Source organism: Arachis ipaensis, chromosome B7 (genome assembly GCF_059453495.1).
Source record: "Arachis ipaensis isolate K30076 ecotype BB chromosome B7, ASM5945349v1, whole genome shotgun sequence".
NCBI lineage: Eukaryota > Viridiplantae > Streptophyta > Magnoliopsida > Fabales > Fabaceae > Arachis > Arachis ipaensis.
Window position 1 is genome coordinate 60,275,214 of NC_142442.1, and position 20,682 is coordinate 60,295,895.

General features: G+C 35.2%; 1 protein-coding gene across 10 annotated transcripts; it reads right to left on the bottom strand.

Annotated features, from left to right (window-relative positions):
* Positions 1–294: 294 nt before the first annotated feature.
* LOC107608819 (ARM repeat superfamily protein) lies at positions 295–17,007 on the bottom strand. Of its 10 annotated transcripts, none has more exons than XR_015892166.1 (28): positions 16,281–17,002; positions 15,782–15,847; positions 14,792–14,909; positions 14,574–14,683; positions 14,386–14,481; positions 13,832–13,955; positions 12,927–12,994; positions 11,691–11,777; positions 11,286–11,438; positions 11,066–11,161; positions 9,696–9,755; positions 9,471–9,589; positions 9,286–9,373; positions 7,346–7,393; positions 7,154–7,258; positions 7,017–7,069; positions 6,857–6,920; positions 6,138–6,272; positions 5,761–5,873; positions 5,595–5,688; positions 3,649–3,868; positions 2,931–3,061; positions 2,610–2,756; positions 2,244–2,372; positions 1,792–1,890; positions 1,042–1,080; positions 595–844; positions 295–468 (listed from the first exon to the last, which is right to left on the bottom strand). XR_015892166.1 is itself a non-coding variant. In XM_016310555.3 (27 exons), exons 1-27 carry the CDS (start codon positions 16,677–16,679, stop codon positions 707–709), a joined length of 3,153 nt encoding a protein of 1,050 aa, XP_016166041.1. In that variant the 5' UTR covers positions 16,680–17,007; the 3' UTR covers positions 295–706. The 10 variants fall into 10 exon arrangements, 4 of the variants coding, with proteins under 4 accessions (XP_016166041.1, XP_020961524.1, XP_020961523.1 ...); XR_015892165.1 differs by having other exon boundaries at positions 7,154–7,255; positions 7,346–7,450; XR_002349930.2 differs by having other exon boundaries at positions 7,346–7,450.
* Positions 17,008–20,682: the final 3,675 nt, after the last annotated feature.

Here is a 20,682-nt window from a genome sequence, read left to right on the forward strand (position 1 = left end):
TTTTGATCGGACCTCTATTCACTTTGGGCCTGGTTATATTTTTTTGGGATAGAGCATAAACAATTTGATTATCTGAAAACCATGTTAGGATTTGGTTATATTTTTTGGGATAAACAATTTGATTATTTGAAAACCATGTTAGGATTTGCATTAATCCATTCATATTATTCTGCTATAATTCTATCCCCCTCCCCCCCCCCCCCCCCAATCTGAACACAATTTCTTCCTCTTTTCCCTTTTTTTTTTTTTTTGGTGTTCTTGTCTTCGTTTGTGACATGGTGTACAAATAATCAATTCTACAAAATATCATACACTAACATGTTTCTAAAACAAATATACATGTATTTTGAAAAGAATATATTCTAACCCAATCGCTACGCCCTTAATCCCTTCTTCCCCTTTGTTCTAACCACTTCATATCTGCCAAATCTCCTCTTATCTGTTAACTTGGATTTGAATCACCCAAACCTGGGTACAAATAGAACTATGCTGTAACACCACAAAATATACACCTGATCTTCCACACACCATGAACCATAAAGAATTTCTCTCACACAAGATTAAATGAAGAAATCACATAAAGTGGCTGCTTACTTGCTTCTTCTTAGTATATTCTATGATGCCCACCAAAACAAAGGAACTCTCCAAACAGACAATATACAGATACCAACCCTTCTCACATTAAACTCCTTAACATAGCTTTGAATTATTTGGCACGGAATTCATGGCGAAATACGGTTAGGTTTTGAGTAAACTTATCCCTGTTTTTTGAATCCAAGCTTCGAGTAACATCTGCCATTAGTTTATCAAAACATAAAGAGAGTCGCTGGTGCTGATCCATTGGCTGCAACAAATAATCAAACATGGGGTTACAAAGCATGAACACAGCGGAAAACATAACCTATGGTTCCAACTAGCCCAATACAATTGATAACAAAAGCATAAATTTGTCATCAGTCACACTCCATATTTTGTTCTTGAAAACATCAGGAACTGAAAATTGCATAATTCAACTCTGAATTTAAGGGAGAAGGAAACTACCTGTGATGACAATATCTGAACTTTCAAATCTGAGAATATCTGCAAGTAAATCATAATTTAGTTTGGCATCTGTTTAGTATGAATCAAATATAGAGCAAAGTTGCCAAGTGCGTATATTTACTGTATATAATTAATTTGTGTAGTTGGGATAGTGTGAATAATTAGTCTCACATGGTTATATTTACAGCATATATCTAATATGTTGCACATAACTAACTAATTATGGGAAGGATAAACTCAATTTTTTAGCATAAATTAGTTGAAAAATAGAGGTTTAATTATTCTGTTAGTCTCTGTACTTTTTTCAAATTTGTAATTAGGTCCCTATACATTTTTTCCCTTTTAGTTGGATCCCTACACTACTTTTAATTTTGTAATTAAGTCCTTTCCGTATCAAGAATGCTAAAATTAACGGGTTATTCTTCCCAAAAAACATGTAGTCAAGATTTAATTAGGTTCTTAATTGTGGGTACCTTCAAATTCTGAATAAATATTTCATTAACATTTTTTATACTGAGAAAGACGTAATTACAAAATTAAAAGTAGTGCAAGAACCCAATTGAAAGAAAAAAAAAATATAAGGACCTAATTGCAAATTTGATAAAACTATATTGACCAACAGAGTAATTAAACCAAAAATAGATACATGCAAGTCTAACATAGTAAGGGTGAATATGAATAAAATTATTGTGTTTTTAAATTTCAAAACAACAATAATGAAATAGAAGTGAGATTTACAAGCTTGAGTACCTGCTCACTAATAAGTATCAAGCTCAACATTGGCCTGCTCAGGCTCCACTGGTTGCTACAATCTTCAAACAAAATTATCTCAAAAAGGGTCTTCAAAATCTGAGTATGCAGAAGATAGATTCCAAGTCAAAATATATTTAAAAAAATGCTTCCCCACTCCTACATACATAGGAGGAAAAAATAATAAAATGAGCATAAACTAAAATGCTAGTTTTTTTTTTTTTTTTTGTGGGGGGGGGGGGGGGGGGAGCCAGGAAATAATTTATATTAAGCATTACAAATCAGTTATTCAATGGTCGAACATTGATGGTTATCATTGAATGTGCAAAGTAGAGTATTGAAGACATTACTCCAAACAGACCAGAAATATGTTCAATCAAACTTTTAGAGCAAACATTTTACACTTTTAAACTAGTAAAGAGTAGTAAATAAAATAAGAAAAGAAATCATACTTCTGGAAATAGATTGGGACACTCTGCAATGTGACGAGCAAGATTGACAGATGCAGGTAAGGTTGGAGCCTCTCCCATAGTGATGTTGTTAAAATAGAAAGCAGCCAAATTATCAACAGCAGACGCACACTGTGACCGGAAATTGGAAAGATTAGCAACCTCACAAGAAAGCAAAAGAACAATTGCATAGCCTTCTCCAAAAAGGTAGAGTCAGCTACATGTAAAAGAAAAACTGTGTCTAATCATAAAATATGTTCATAGAGAAGTAATTTAAATCCTAATCCTTGAGAAACCAAAAGAAACATTGAAATAAAATGAGATACTCTAAAGAAACAAGGATGCAAATAAGAAATAGCAAGCCATAACCTGTGATGAGATACTCGTATCCAGGCCTTTAAGTCCAGATTCAAGGGACCCAACTATATGCATGAAAGTGTTTGTGTCCAAGTTTAATATGAAAGTAAGGTGGCTGTTGAACAAAACCTCCAGTAAGGCAAAATATGCTCTTGTTAGCTGCATAAAACCAAAAACTATGTAAGATTCACCTTAAAAATGTTTGGTATAATTCCTTTAATTATTAATTATACACGGAATCTTTGTTTTTATACCCATCGTCATGCACTAAAATATAATATGAAGAATACGGAATATAAATTATAATAAAGGACAAGAAAATAGTTCTCATACCTTTCGATAAGCCAATATATCAGACAAAGGAATTGACAGTGTCATCTTTAGAGAAGCATCTAGTGCATCAGACAGTGCTCTGTCACCATATAATTCAAATACTCCGAAGTTGACATAATTTCCTGAAAGGGCTGTCATTTGGCAAAATACAATACCATTAAGGATTTAGGCCTCACTGCAATACCATTAATTTAGAGTTTCAGGACAGTTAGAAACCAAGACAACCCAAGGCCCCACATGCCACAGAATTTCTTTCTTAGTTTCATTGCAAGAGTTATCATAATTTTTTTGCCAAGTTCAGTTGGAAGTTGAAGCCATGTTAAGTAGAGCATATTGGAAAATAGTGTGGTAACTTTTTCCATCTTTTGTGGCGGTAGAAAAAATGTAGGCAACTTGGTATTTGTTGTTCAGTTAGATAATAGGATGGAACTTAGTATTGTTCAGTTAGATAATAGGATGGAGGATGTAATTTATTCACCGTCCCAAGTATGTAGTCAATATACCAAAGAAATCATGTCAAACTAAGTACATTTAGAGAGATATGAATGTAGATTTGCTAGTGAAAAATAGACATTCAAAAAAATCATTCAAAGAACTCGTTAAGTTATATAACAAAAAAAATGACAGTTACTGTAACTTCCAAGCACAGCCAATAAAATTAAGGTGGAAAACTAAACCATGGATGAGAATAAGAAGAACCCAAAAGAGTGGGTTTCACCTCTTGCCAGAATTGTCAAACATATCCATATTCCTTTGTACTTGTATGTATATATATCAGCAGCATTGGGAAGAGACAAAACCCTTGATCCATAAGCAACAATCAGTTTACTGACTTCTCGGAAGAGAAGTATGCCATTGGGAGAAGAAGAGTCAAATGTCAAACGTTGAGCTTTATTTAGCACAAACTCGGCCATGAACTTCAACAATGGGGTGGTAACCTGAAGAAACAAGCAAGCCTCATCAGCCCGGAGGGCCGGGTGGGGGTTGGGGGGATTATGAACATTCAAAGAAAGAAAAGGGGTAAAATAAACAAAAACAAAACAAAACAAAAAATAAAAAAGAAAAGAAAAGATAATATCCAATTCGGTTATATTATTGATTTACATTTCTATTAGTAGCATCACCAAATCTGAATGCATGATATCCAGAAGAAACACAATGGCGAGTGCTGTATCTTTATAATAGTTTTGGTGCAGAAATTTAAGGAAAAAAAATTGGTGGAAACATCAAACATGAAGTCTTTTCAATCCTTTTCCACATTTATCTGGAGCAAGACAATCCCATCATACAAGGTACATCTTTGTTCCTAAACCCAATATTGGATATGGTTGAGTTTATGACTTTGGCTCAGTAGTCCAAGCTGTTTCAAGGGAGGTGATATCTCTGTTTAAGCAGAAACCTTCTGCAAATTTGCTGTATTGTTGAGTTTTTCCTGCTTCCTGTGTTGTTATTTTTCCATTTTTAGGATCTTTTTATCCATCCACTAATTTCCCTTTTCTCTTGCATTAATTTCTATCAAAGAAATAGGACCCTCCACATATGACCCATGACCAAAGTCAAAGTATATGGAAGAAGTTAACAAAGGAATGAACAGAATGCAGCTATGAGAGGAATACATGTATGAGGGGTGTGAGGCATGAGGGGGGAGTTCAACTTGGTGAAATTCATTAGTAGATACCTGAGCATCTCAAAAGCTCCACAACACATCAACATTCTTTGCTAATTAATACATGCAACTATCCTTATTTCTCTAGTTTCACTTTCACACACTAATTCCAGATAAGCTCCATTAGTATACAGTACTTGATTCTTCCATTTCCTTTACCTAATACCAGTTCCTAACAATTCCAATCCAAAAATTCCAACGGCTTTAGATAAATAGGCAGGGATAGACTTGCAAGTACAACTACAGTTCTTTCACCAAGGACTGTGATTAGCAAAAGCCAGATTAGCAGTTAAACACTCATTATTTGCATATAGATGTTTTGCCCATGATCTAAGTTTGATTCTCTGTAGACTGACCAGCACAATGCTCTTTATTCTATATCAACCCAGGCCAAACATCTTTCTATTAAGAAAATATTGGTAATAGACTGCTAAAAATATAATTGCAAATCTCATTCCAATTTGAGAAATGCCAATAGTCTAATACACCATTATCACCAAGAAATAACCTCAAAGCAAGAGTCAGAAGCAGCAGCCACATTTGCATCAGTGAACCTCCAGAAGAGCTACACCAAATGGCTGTGCCTTCCGTATGAACACAGCCACGGTCATTTGTGGAGCTCCTGGCCTCCCATAAAAGCTAAGATCATCTCCTTGGATACATATAATTATGAACACTATAACTACTTACTTCTTTTGTGCCTAATAATGCTAACACTAAAACCATACATGAGTCATGACAGGAAACTAGATGCTTAAGTGTGTCCAAAACCACCATTACATGTCTAGCTGATCAAATGTATAAAAGTTTAAAAAAATATGACAAAAAGGGAAAAAAAGAAGACAGTTGCTGTCAACGAGATTGGCAAACAGAAAATAGTCCACGTTATGATATTATGTAGTAATTCCTGTGCTACACTAGCATCTGTAGAATGAGAGTACTAAAACTAACCATTTAATATGCATTAAGGTACCAAAATTGCAAGTATGCTCCATTACCTCTGGGGTGTCTGTCCAATGCGAGATGCCTTTTAAAAGTAGAGGCATGTGCACAGGGTACAACCAATCAAATAGAAGGCCATAAGTTCGGCGGCTAGGAAAAACAAACAGGTCAGTTTTATTTGCTTTCCTCATCTTAAATAATAGAACAAGCACAAGTACCAACCTATTTGTAGCCATTGCAATTCCTCTAAGGTCCCGCATCAAACCAACAAGTGCAAACTTGACAGCATCTGTTCGAAACATAGAATCAGGAGTTGATTCCAAACTGAGAAAAACCTGAAACACAAAGCAACATATGCTGTCTTCACCCAGAACACAAAGGCTTAACCAATTAATTATAAGAAAAAAATTAAGCTAGATGCCATAATTAGTTAAATAAAATAACAAAAGAATTATTACTTCTTATACTGCACTCACGAATAACCTAGAGGATAGTAGAAATGGCTACAATTGAATCAGCATTGACTCATCAAGAATGAATTAGATACTGAGATGAAAACTGAATATGCAAGCATATTACGAGTATTTGTGATAAAGTACCTGCTGGAGTGGATCCATTGAAGATTTAAATTTCACAGGGCTATCCTCCATGAAAATCAGCCAGCCAATAGTGTAATAGAAAGTCGTTCTGCTGCGAGAACATCTCTTGGCTTCTAAAAATGGAAAGTGTTCTCTCTGAAAAATTTTAATAAGAATTAGAACAAATACGTAGAGGAATCTACTTCTATGCAAGAAAAAATAGAAAATTATGAGCACAAAGAAGCAAAATAAACACATTAAGAAAAGATAAGAATGCAACATTATTGTCGATTGCCTCAAAGACTAAAGTAATTTGTAGTTATATTTTATTTTATTTTAAATGGAATGGAACTTCAACAGAAAGAAGAGGGGAGGTGTGGCTGAATTGAATAGCTCAAATCAGAGATAACATAGTGCATCAGAAAGTAAAATTGTAGCAGGACTGCCCCACTCTTTATCAATCCGAAAACAGCAACTTCTTTGAAACAAGCATCTGCAGACCTCTAGAGAGCTACCAAAACAACATCGAACCAAAGCTGAGGCAGAGACATGCAGAAAAATGCTTAAGATGGAGCTGGAAGAAATCTCATGTGAAGAGGAAACCGTTTAGCAAGAAAGAAATTTGGCCATCGAGTCCCTCTACAATGTGTCCATATTTTTCTAGCAATTTATATGATTTTGGAAGATAAATACTAAATCATACAATAGAAATTGAGTAACTAAGAAAATAGATAACCTACTGTATGATTGGCAACAATAAATTTCACTGTGTCCAACTTCAGAAGTAGTTTTCCAGTCATATATCTGTCAAAAAAGATAGTGTACATCAGCAAATTTAGGTGGATTGTCTTAACCACAAAAAGGAGGTTGCTAATATTCTTCGATTCAGTTAAAACTAACCCAGATGCAAGATCCAAGAACAGACTCAAGGTTTGATCAATGACCTCTTCAGACTGAAACGACACACTAAAAGTGTGTTAAATCACTATAGAACTCAAAAATATAAGACAAACATATCTTGTGCACAACAAATGCACCTCTGTATAGCACTTAAGGTTAGTTGCAATCTTGCCAATGATCACATTCAACATCAACAGATGATCGTGAAGGCCAAGAAGCTCTGATAATCTGGCATATAACTGCTGCAACACAAAATAATACATCAAAAATACACAGGGACCTAAATTTATTTTGTTATTTCTTATTGTCAGTAACTGCTAGTGTATAACCTTGGACGAATGCATGGCCTGATCCCCAACATAAGACTTTCGGAAATGCTGAAAGAAAGTAAGAATTGCCCTATCAAGTCTTTGTTTGCTTACTTCACCATATCTCTGTCAAATGGCGGTAAAATGAGCAAATAAGAAAATTCCAAAGCATAGCATATAGCCACATTCACTATCAAGGAAAACAAAAAGGAAAAATAATAAAACCAACGAGAAAACGGTTTTATATTTAACATGCCTAAGCTTGAAGCATAGATCATCTAAGCTTGTGCTGAAATTCAAATTTTATTTGTGGGGGATAAACTACCATTTCTATCCATGAATGTTCAAAGCGCTGACAAATCTACCCACGAGAAAACGAAACTAACCTTATACCCATAAAAGATGGGTTTCTCTTGACAAAACTATCCAAACTCTAAAAAATCATTTAAAATCCTCAAATTACCCTCTGACCTGACCTAACCTAATCCAACTCTAATTCTACTCCACCCCAATCTCCAATTCCCGATCCACCACCACCACTCACCGAATAGAAGCACATCCATAGGCAGGGTTTTGCTTCATGTCAAGGGCTTGAAAGCCATTGCTCCACTGACTGAGCAGGTCCGAGAGAAAGAGTTCTGGCTTCGTGGGGTAGGCGAATTATTTCTTGCTTAAAGAGATCAGTGCATTTAACATTAATTTGGTTTTTCTGTTGTGCTAAATCAAGCTTTTCTTTTTGCTATCGACACCAATTGTGGATTTTCATTTTTGTGACCAGCTAGAATAGTTATAGAAGGTAGAGATTACTGTGTTAAAATGTTTTTCCCCATCGAAGTGGTTGCATTGTAAACTTTGGGCGTTAATGTTAATAACTTAATATACCAACCAATCTGTTCATATCAGGTTATATGCACTTAACATAGAGAGTGGTTTGAGCTTGGAATTATGTCGTGCCAGAAAATTTTGAAAGATGTTAAAGACAATTGAGGCACATCTACTGCATAAGAAACTGAACAAGAAAAAATGTAGAGATGGTGTAGAGAACCACGGAAGTGAACCGTGGGAAGCACAAGGTAGGACTGGTGGTGGTGACAGTAGTGGTCTAGTAGAAGATTGGAGATTGGAGGTGAAAGAAGATTACAGTTGGGGTATGGTTAGGTTAGAGGATAATTTGGGGATTTTTTTTTTAAATGGTTTTTTAGAGTTTGTGTAGTTTTGTCAAGAAAATCCCATCTTTCATGGGTATAAGATTAGTTTTGCTTTTTCGTGAATAGATTTGTCAACATTCTGATCATCCGTGGATAGAAATAGTAGTTTATCCTTAGTTGTGGTGTGGTGGTTGGATGGGTTGGGGGAACACTTGAACACTAGAGCTTCTAGTAATACAATCTGATACCACATCTTGAATCATATCTCTCAAAAGTCTAAGCTACTAGGTATTTGACACAGATGATTTTATATCCAAGATTTACAATGTGCATGAGGTGTACAAAGTGTGCACATCATTTGTCATACAACGATGTTAAATACTTAAAAAAGTAGAGTAAAAGCCTATTTCAGTCCTGACAACTCAAAGTAAGGATGCCTGAATTGTACTAATTAGAAATTGTAGAATGGAGCCAAACTATCTCTAACATGTATTGCATTCATAGTTGCCTCTTGTTCCTTTATCAACATCACCCCCCCCCCCCCCAAAAAGGTATCCTATCTTAAGACGCGGGACGCCTTATTCTGACCTACTTTATATTTGCATTCCCCTGCTCAACTCTTAAACAAAATGCTTTAACAAAAAGAAATGAAGGAAAACTATGCTTGAAAAATCAATAAATCCTTATTCAACAAAAAGGATAAATACAAGTTACAAAATATGAGTGCCATTTTCAAACAAAGTATTCATTGTGATGCTAGTATTTTTAAAAAAAAAAAAAAGAACAATTCATAAAAAAACTGCGTTTGTATACCTGACTGTGTACTCCACTGTCAGTTACATTAATCAACTGCAAGACTCGTGCCGAAATTTCAGCATCAAAAACTTCCTGGGACTCCACACTACATATAGGGGGGAAAAGTACAAACAATTTACATACCTATGAATCAGAACAATGCTCAGAACTGCAATACAAAAGAAAGAAAAATAATATTTTACCTACAACCAGTAGATTGTTTTATCTTAAGAATCGCAGCAATGATATGAACAATCCAAGCAAGTTTGTCTTCAATCACAGCAAGGTCGCTGTTATCACTAGCCTGGACTCTTGCTCTTTCCTATTTGGGTCATTGAACAAGTAGCCAAAACTAATTACCCAACTATTTGATTTTGAAGGTACAAAAGGATAAAATCACCGCACTCAAGTGAAAGTTATAGCCACACCGAATATATTTGCAGAACTGGCTCCATTATGTTTATTATAAATAAACTACAGCTTTCATACTGCAAAATAAAAACAAAGGAATTAAAGAACAAATATTTCTCAGCAAATTGTAGCAGAAATCAATATAATAAATAGTTTTTTTTTATGTTAGAGCTTTAGAAGAAAAATTATATTCAGGTAAATAGTAATAATATAAATCCCAAAACATTCATAGATAAAAAGCTGGAGGAATCAAAGCAAAATTGTTCTTTGATGGTCAATTTATCTCATATAATGTCAACCCTAATAGCATCTGGTATGCAGAATCTTTTCACATTCCCAAGAATGTAATCATGGGAATGTTGGATTCCCATGTCTGGCATGGGGTTCAAAGAATATTCCTGAGTAAGTTACCTTCCTAGAGATGAATCACCCTATTGTCATTACCACCTCGCAATGGGAAATCATGAGAATGGATATGAATGATTATGCCAAAGCAAAAAGATAAAATTAGCCCTTGACTACGGTCACTAATCAACTACAACTGCACCCAGTCAACCACTGCTGTCCACCCACTGCCACCAGTCACCACTATGTTTTTCTTTTCTTTTCTTTCTTTTTTGGGAGTACTTTTGAAATAATATATAGTACTTTGAGGAATGTTAGTGTCCACCCAAAGGAAAAATGGTTCATTCCCAGGTATTTGCACCAAAATGTCATTCTCAGAAGTTTTTTCTGGGAATAGAAGTTTTAAGAATGGAAAATTATTCCACATACCAAATTTTTAAATTGTCAGAGATTTGTTAATTACATTCGTCGAACTTATTGACTTACATAACCATTAATTACAATCATTATAGTATCAACATGGTAACATCATTTATTACCATCATTTATAGTTAAGATATACTCGCTCCATTCTTTTTTATGTCACAATGGACAATCATTAAGAAACTGGAAATCAAGTGTAATCTAAAGATAATATTACTAAACAACTTAATTAACAAATATAGAGAATAGTTGAATAATTTTAACAACTTTATAGATAAAGGGTATATTGATAATTTAAGAATAAGTTCTGAAAAGAAAAAAGATAATAACAAATATTGTGGAACAAATAATATAAGCCAAAATGACACATAAGGGAGGGAGTACATCTTATCATTTTTACTTATTGTTTTATATTGTTATTCTTCGATGAATATATAACTTGACTAAAAAATCATATTCTTACTAGTTCAAGGATCATTTCAGCTTTTGACAATACTGGTTTTTACCTTTGTCGTATTATGCTTCTTTGCTTATATCCTACTTTCGACTCATTACTTACCTTTTAATTAAATTATCTCACATAACAACAGTACAGCAGTAGAGTGATAATATAAGATACCTGAAATCTGCAAAGGTATGGAAAGCAATCTAATTGATCCTGAAGAAGTTCAGCATTGTCTAAGGGGTTCTCAGAAAGATCATCAGGTAATCCAGCCTGTAAAAAACAGGCATAAGAAATTACATTCTGACAGCTAGCTATTATGCTAAATGTTAATACATACAGTGGCCAGTAACACAGCAAGCAACAAAGCAGAACATGCACAAGAAGTTTGGAATACCTGCACAGAGTTGAACCTCGATGTGATGAAACTCTCAGTAATCTTAGGAACGAATTCATCCAGCAAGCTTGGTGCATCACCTTTCAAATATGGAACAGAAGACACCAATCTAGACCACAGCCCTAAAAGGTAGTACACACTATTGCTGGCCCACTGACAATAAGGTATCAACATAATCAAGACATTATACTTGCAAATAACCTATGTTGGAATTCTGGTAACAAATGAAATATGTCATAGCAATAATTCTCATAGAATGTCATCCCAAATTTATTTTCAAAGTTTATGTGCCATCATGCCAAAGATAAAAAAAGGCCTTGCCTTTACGACAAAAAATTATGTGATTTGTGAACCACAGCACATTGTGTATTCTCTTCAAAATTCTTAAAAGAGATAGTAATTAACCTGCCATGATTGTAAAGATTTGAGAGTGAACTCCGCAACCAAACGTATCCAATCACTATAGCCTTCCACATTTACAAGCTCTGACAACTGCAGCATTTATTTTTATGAATTTATCTAAAGGAAGAGTTCCATCTTAAAGGTGAGAGAAGGTAGTTACAGATGCAAGGATGATCCGATTAGATAAACTATAAACTATTGAATGTATAAATATCTGTTATTTCTCCAAATTTTGTAACCTGACTGTCAAAGTATTTCTAGCATTATAAAATTAACAATTCATTAGAATAAATCTAAATAGTCCTCCAGCATTTCTTCAAATAGTTTTAGGGCTGCAGTTCAGGAAGAGATATTACATTTGAGATTGATTTTCAAGCACATTGAATGTAATCAAATATGGATAACCACAAAAGATATACACATTTGGTTAAGCGACAACAGAGGAGTACTGATAATAAATGAAGAAGCAGTAGAGGGAAAGCTTGAGACCTAAAGATTAATGCCTTGCATTACCCCAAGCAGTTAAAAACAAAATAAAACATATGAAATTTTATTTCCCACGAGTGAAGCTCTTAAAACAGTGGGAACGTAACATAGAAAGCAGCAACAAGTAGTTACATCTGTCTAAGATATAATTATTCGTACCTTATATTTCTAAGACATACTAATTGCATTAAATTTAAATGATATGTCAATTAGAGTATACAGTGCATATTCTCAAATGATGATTTTAAATTCAAATTGTGCACACTGAAACTTACAACCCCACAAGTCTATAAAAGGGGGGTTTGGATAAATTTTTGAAAACATGATATTTTCCCTTAATTTTTTTAGTAGAGTTTTATGTTTTAGACAAAAGTATTTTGCATCTAATAGATTATTTCAGAAGTACTTTAACTTTATAATAATAATGAGTAAATTAAAGTTTTGGAATATAGTTTTACTAAAAATTGCTTCTGCTTCTGTTTTTTCAAAGAGCTAAGTATTATTAGCTTAAAAATGAATCAATGATAATTCTTTAAAAAGTTGTATCCCACTAAATTAAAACATAAAAGTGCTATTTTTGATGTGGGGAGAGAGGAACCAATTCAAATGTCTCAAAGTGATACCAAATTTGAGTGCCCTAAATCCTATGCTTAACTATGGGAACCTCATATCTGGGCCAATGTACTGTGTGTCGCCACCAATTAGAATCCAGGACAAGGGTAATAAAAAAAAAGAAAAACAACACAAAGCTACCTGATAATTCACTCTGAACCGACCAAGAAGACGACAAAACTCATGGTAATTATCATGATCTGCAAGACCTGCTCCCCAATACAAGGGTCAAACTAATAAAGATATGGAAAACAAGTAAAAAAAAAAAAAAAAAAGAAATGAAAATGAAGAAATAAAATATGTCTTAAATATTGGTCATGTGAATTTGCCAGGGCTTAAAATAAAGTACAATATAATCAACATTTCAACTCATATTTCCTGAATAGCAGTTTATAAGAGAGAACCATGTGTCCAGCAAAATTCCATCTATGAAGTATGAACAACTCCTGATCAGAAAATTCTGTTATGTGAGAGGCCGATCTATGCAGTACAGAAATAAAGGCATTTACAGGATGCTTGAAGCAAAATTTTCCCAAATCATTCGAGATAATCCCATATAACTCCATTATTATCTCCACATAAAAAAAAATATCACCCTACATATCTTCTACCTATTTGGAAGTGGAAAAGATATTCAAACTGTCCCATATGCTAGGAAAACCCTTGTTTGCAAACTGTATTTTCATATCTCCTAGCTTATTCTTTCCACTGCTTTGGGAGGAGTAGGGTAAAGAAAATTAGATCAGAACTCTCATTTCTTAAACCAATAATTAATAATTGATTTATTAGTTGAAAAGCCACAAAGATCAAAACCCAAGCAAAGATAAATTACCATGATGACAAATGCATTCATAAGAAACATGTACAAGACAATGTGGAGGTAAGTTGTTATCATTACTGATAATTCATATCCAATATAGAACAGATTATCAACCAAAAAAGAGATAAGAACTCTTTTTTTTTTTTAACCTAAAAGTACAAAACGAAAGGTAATTTATGCAGTTACTCATTAGGATACAAGCATAAAATCAATGAATCAACAACACCTTGCCCTGTTTGTAGGATTACTTTGGTTCCTGTCATTAAATGGGCCAAAAATTTAGAACGAGCAGCATCATTTGTAAACAAAGAACGCCTTATAGAAGCCAGTCGCACCAAGCACTCCAATGCCTGGAAATTAAACCAATTAACCCCTAATAGATAAAGTTAAAATGTAGCAAACTGGGTGAACCAACAACCAAAGATTTTCAACAATTTAAAGAAATATATAAGTCAAGAAGCTTATTTTATCATCTTTCTGGAATAATTAGAATTGAGAAAACAATAAAATACGTCTTTTCTATTAAAAAAAATACAACGGAATAATAAGAAAAATTATATTTTCATCAAACATCAGTGATAATAACACATAAAAACTTTTTTTCTTTTTTTTTAAAAGAAAAATAGAGGATGGGTGCCATAAACCATTTCTATAAATAGCCAGGTAAGACCTATGTGGCAGAGAATTTCACAAGAACCAAAAAATGAATTCAATTATTGTAGTTCAGAGGTTTTCAGTCCTGATTATCATAGAAGTAATAAAATAAATGCATATATAGACCTCTTTTGAAAGAGGGGGCTTTGTAATAGCATAGTAATCAAAAAATATTTGCAGCGTTGAAGAATCCTCCAAAATTGGCTTCCAACCAGATGGAATCTGCCAGCCAACATAGTAAACAACAATAAATAACCAAAATGTAAGACTTCAAAACAACACATGTTCAAAAATAAATTACAACAAGTTGATACCTGAACTGTGCCAAACTCATCCGAACTTTCATCAATAGATGTCCCCACAAAATCAAAGGTTAAACATTTCAAAGAAAGAGAAAGCGCCAACTCTTGCAATTGACTAATGACTGCAAAATATAGATCTCAATTCTCAAACTAACGAATAACAAGGGATAATACAAAAAAAATGAAGTGAGGTGAGCAAAACAAAATAAGCTAGAATATAAACATTTTACCATCATTCTTTAGTTGACCCAAAGACGTTAAAGATATCTGAAATATTTGATAAAGAGATTGATCTCTAAACGAGCAAGCTACCCTTCGATGGTTTGTTGCAGGCAAACCAGCATTAGCCTGAGGCAAGATTAAGGATAGAAGAAAATACTTGAGCACAATAAAAAAAAAGTATAAAGAAATTTAAATTTTTTTTAAAAAGAAGCTATAAAGTGCTTATACAATGGAAAAACATAAGCAACTGACAACATTGCAAAAACCTAGAGATTGTTCAACAATGACCTTGTGATGCATAGGTTGCCACACTTTAAACTCGTTAAGGAATATGTGAATATTAAAATCCATCAATAAGTATCATAGAAAGAAAAAGAAAACAAATAAAACGTTTTGGAAGGAAAAGACTCCTATACCCCTGAAGTTCACACAGTTTGGAAGCATAGCGGTTACAAGAATCTCAAGCACTTTCCCCAGGAAACGACACAAAATATTACAGTAAATGGGATTAGTTCCTTCTTCAAGTGACCCTACAAACTTTTCAGATGAAATTTTTCTTCAGGCTCTCTGTAAAACATCCTCGGTAATGAGAAGCAAAACATTTTCGATATAAAGAACAAGTATGAAGAGCAGTATAATGAATTTTTAGACAGCTTCCTCATTTGATTTATATCAAGGAATCTATAGTCCGTTCATTCACAAAACTTTCCATAGAAACTTGGACAGTAAAACTCATATTATCATTGAATTCCAACCCCCCCCCCTTTTCTTTTTCTTGCAGAACCATCTAGCCACTACACCATCTTTAGCTTATGAAAAAAATCTTACTAAACTCAGCTTCCAAAAGACCATTGGATGGCTTCCATGAACAAAAACACAGGTAACCATACGAAACAATTTCAGCACAAACCTACTAAATATGATCAAGCTTTCAACATTTAATTGAAACGTTCACTACAGAACCAAACATATTCAGGTAGCAGAAGTTAAAATCCAACCTGATTCATCTCAGAGATAAGCTGATTTAATATCTTCAATCCAATGGCATAATGACCTGGTGTTGCCTGGATAAAAGAGAGAAATTGTGATGTGAACAATATCTCCAGAAACACTGATCTAAAAGTTACTATGATGAACAAGCGTGTGAACAATATCTCCAGAAACACTGACGTAAAAGTTACTATGATGAACAAGCGAACAACTTCCTAGGGTAAAATTGAGCTCCGGTTAACCTAGTAACAGGATTAGAAAATTACAATAGGCAAAGTAAATGAATATTCTGAACTAAATGGATAGTAACATAAATAAAGAATAAACGAGAAGGTGAAGAAACCATACGGAGGAATGCGGATAACTAGTATGATTACAAAAGAGAATTAATTATATTGGCAAATAGAAGAGTGGAATAGGTTTTTTCTTTTGGTCTTGAACAAGCTTCATTGAGCGAATTAGGGTAATTGATATCAACGCAAAGCAAAATGAGTTGAGATGAATGACCTGAGTCAAGAAGTTCATAGATTCTTTGACAATGTCGCGGAAACGGTCGTCATCAAACCATCCAAATTTGGTGAGTCGAGAGAGGAGTTGAATCAAGGAAGCAGTGACAAAGGGCTGTAACTCGGGTCCTCTGGTGGCAAGGTAGTTGATGAGATAGCTCCATATGTCAAGGCGAAGCTTCAAGGCAAGGCTGTGTTCAGTGACTTGTTTCAACAAGCTGGAACTGGCGAGCATCAAAGCGTAGGGGGTCAGGGCGTGATCCAGAATGTACTGGCATTGGGAAATGTATTCAGTGTTCATGGAGAACACTTTCAGAGTGTTCTCCGCATGAGCACGTTCCACCGAGTCCTGTGAGTTGTACAGCCTCTCGCACAATGCTTCCAGCTGTGCCAGCTCCATCCTCCCCGATTAGATGCAGACGTTGACAACTAGGCGGAGGCGGCGGAGATTAGCGGTATCACCAGGAGGAGGTTGTGGTGGTTGCGCTTTTCATTCATATGAATACGATGATGGCATTGACACTCACAGAAAAGCTCCACTTTTGCTGCCAAATTTCGTTTCTGTCGTCCACGCGATCGATCTGTCTAGGTTTTCTCATCTCAATCGCTTTCCTCATTTTCGTTATTATTATTTGTATTTTTTTTATTTGATTTTTTTCGAGGATTTTTTGTCCCTTCAGGGATCACAAGTCACAAGTCACTGCCGGAGCGTCTCTCTGACTCTCTTTTTTTCTTTTTCTTTTATATTTTGTTTTTCATTTTCAGCCGTTGAAGTCTTTTTTTTTTTTTTTTTTTTTTTGCTCATAGCCGATGAAGTCTCAAACTGTCGATTCAGTTTTTTGAAGTTCTCATTTTGCTCTAGACTTCTTTTTTTGGAGTCTTTTAAATCGAACATGAAACTATACAGAAACAGGTAACGTCTGAATTTGGGCCAATATAAGATGGTGAACAGATAGCCCGTAGATGGAGGCCCACCCAAGCCCTTGCAACAGAGCCGTTCTCTTACTCGGTTCAATCTCCTTTCCTAGTTGGGTCAAAAAACAAAAACACTATCCATTCCTATTTCAGTTGGGAACCATGCATATCTAGAGTAAATTTTTTTTTTTTTTGAAAGCAAAGCTCAACACAACAGGGTGGAGCAAATAGGGTCATCTAACAAAACAAAATAAAATCTAAATACTAAAAAACTGAAAACAACCACCCGAAATCTATCCCTACGTCATCTCCAGCATTGCCATCAACAACAAAAAGGATTCACACAGCTCCACTCATTAGCGCTAAGGAAGGTCATGCTGATAATTTCGTCAACGCTTTTGTTGGTATGCTGGAAAATCCTCCTATTTCTTTCTAGCCAGATGTTCTAAATGATCGCACAGAAGCACCTCAACCTCTGCCGCTGATTCTCCTTACTCTGCGGTTCCTCTGTCCAGCTCAAAAAGTGCTCTTTCAGCGAACCCGGAAAAAAAAAAGAGTTTTTATGATAGTCTCTGAAATTCACGCAATTATTCGATTTGGTTTTCAATATCTTAATTTCACTATAGTGCAGACAGAGTTTGGGCACTATAATAGTCCCAAATGTTCCTTCCGGTGCTGAGTCAGCGTGGGAGTGTTAATGTGGTCATATTTTGTCATGTTGGACAATCCTAAGGGCTTGTTTGGATGAGCTTCTAAGAAAAGATCTTTTTTTGAGCTATCTTTTTTTAAAAGATCTTATGAAAAAGTAAAAGTAATTTTATGTTTGGGTATCTCATGCAAAAAGATCTTTTTATCTATCAATTATGTTTGGATATAACAATATAAAAGTACTTTTTGTTTTTTTATTACATGAAAAACATCTTTTTTAAGGAAAAAAGATCTTTTAAAAAAAGATGTAAATTACAGCTTCTAAAAAAAGATGTTTTTCTGTTTTTTCTAGTGCTTTTACTTTTACTACTCAAAATTTGCCAAACACGCTAAAAAATAAAAAAAAAAGATATTTTTTCATTGAAAAAAGATCTTTTTTTATCAAAATAATGGCGCCCAAACAAGCACTAAGTCTAATTTTGGACCCAATTTGGTCCCTCTCCCAATATACAACCTTAATCCCAAATGTTCAGGGTGCTTTCTTTCGTATTCTTCATCTCCTTTTTCTTCATCTCTTTTGTTTTTTTCTTCAACTCCTTGGCATAGATGTTGAGAAACCATGATGGGAGGTGATAGCACTACCGCGGAGAAATCTATCCGGTCACCTTTTAATGCTAGTGCCATGCTCGTTCTCCTATGCCTATATCATCACAATGCGTGGTCCAAGTGGCACCGCCTCCTTCCCTGTGTCATCGTCGCCCTTCGCCGCATGCGAGACTTCTACATGCAGATCTCCTTTTATTCCCTTCATATTCAATATTGTTCCATCCAATACCTACAAGATTTGGAAGCTCTATTATTCCCAGTATGGACGGACGTCACTAAGACAAAGCTGGTAGAAAGGATAAATTGGAGGTGACAGGAAAAGATGGAGAGCATTGGAGAGTGAAAGGCTAAGGTGTATGGTGCACGAAACTGGCTCCGCACATTTTGCGCAGATAGACCAGCAAGTATACCGGATCGTCCAAGTAATATCTCAGGTGAGTGAGGGTCGATCCCACAAGGATTGTTGGTTTGAGCAAGCAGTGGTTATCTTACAGATCTTAGTCAGGTGGATAGAAAATATAGTTGTCACGAGAAAATGCATTAAACAGATAAATAAATAAAACATTACTAGATAGGTGTAAAATCAATGGTATGTGAACGGTTGAGGCTTCGAAGATGCTTCTTCCTTCTAGATCAACCTTTTTCACCATCTACTCCAACTTCTGTTTAATTCATTCCATGGCAGGCTGTATATGATTAACGCCGGGTCAGTGGTCATTAATCTCCTCTACTTCAGATCAAACGCTGGGTCAGTGGTCATCCAATCTGAACGAGGGTGATCTTCCAGATTAGAGAAAGCTGCTCCTTGGATTCTAACCTATACCACAAAGGCCCTAATTGCCCCGCACCTTGGCTGAACTGATGTCCCGAGAAGTCCCCAACGAAGCCGTGGATTAGCCGTCTAAGAGATGTATAATCAAGCTTGTGGTTCAATACTATCCCGCCAAGGACTAGCAAGAATCCATGTGAATAGGGATGACGGTCAAGTTACACTCCCAATTCATTACGATGAAGAACGAAGATACATCTTAGAATAGAATCAAGCATAGATTGAAATAGAATAGTGATATTATTAATCTATAAGAATCAGCAGATCTCCTAACCTTAACCTTAGGAGGTTAGTGACTCATGCTATACATAGAATAAAAGTGAAACATGTAAAGTGGGCAAAGATCTCTAACAAGGGTGATCTTTGTTCTATATATACTAGTCTGCTAACAAAGAATTACAGAAAATAAAATAAACTAGTCTTGTAGTGCAAAAGTCCACTTTCTGAGCCTCTTGGTGAGTGTTTGGGCTGACCTTGAGTGAAGCCACGAGCTAATGCTCCCTTTTGGGCATCCAACACCAGCTTTGGACTCCTGAATGGGTGTTGGACGCCAGCTACTCCCTTCTGGGCATTGGACGCCAAGAATGGGGCCGGTGGCTGGCGTTGAACGTCAGTTTTGGGCCTTCATTTCCGAAGCAAAGTATGGACTATTATATATTTATGAAAAGCCCTGAATATTAGCTTTCCACAAACATTGAGAGCGCGCCATTTGAACTTCTATAGCTCCAGAAAAGCTCCTTCGAGTGCATGGAGGTCAGATCTTGACAGCATCTGCAGTCCTTTCTCTGTCTCTGAATCAGACTTTGCCAAAACTCCTCAATTTCAGCCAAAAAATATCTAAAATCATCGTAAAATACACAAACTCAAAGTAGAATCCAAAAATATGAAATTTGCACTAAAACCTACAAAAATATAATAAAACTTAAACAAAACATAATAAAAACTATATGAAAATGATACCAAAAAGCGTATAAAATATCCGTTCATAAGTGTTTGCTTATGGCGTGTTTGCAGTAGATCCTCAAGACCAAGAAAAGACAGTATTTACATGCCCATATGGCGTGTTTGCTTATAGGTGGAAGCCATTTGGCTTGTGCAATGCACCTGCCACCTTTCAGAGGTATACGCTCTCCATTTTCTCTGATATGGTGGAGAAGTTCCTTGAAGTGTTCATGGACGACTTCTCCGTCTTTGGAGACTCATTTGACTCCTGCCTTGACCATTTGGCCCTAGTTCTCAAATGATGCTGAGAGACAAACCTGGTTTTAAACTGGAAAAAATGCCACTTCATGGTGACTGAAGGGATTGTTCTTAGGCATCGGATTTCGAACAAGGGAATAGAAGTGGATCAAGCTAAGGTGGAGGTAATTGAGTGATTACCACCACCCACTAATGTCAAAGGAAT

Bases quoted from the DNA above. Each gene is read 5' to 3' on its own strand.
- LOC107608819 (XM_016310554.3), bottom strand. From the start codon at position 16,679: ATGGAGCTGGCACAGCTGGAAGCATTGTGCGAGAGGCTGTACAACTCA. The intron at 6,921-7,016 runs GTTAGTTTTAAC...CTTTTTTGACAG, and splicing joins TTCTTGGATCTTGCATCTGG to ATATATGACTGGAAAACTAC. The intron at 2,373-2,609 runs GTTATGGCTTGC...TTCCGGTCACAG, and splicing joins ATACGAGTATCTCATCACAG to TGTGCGTCTGCTGTTGATAA.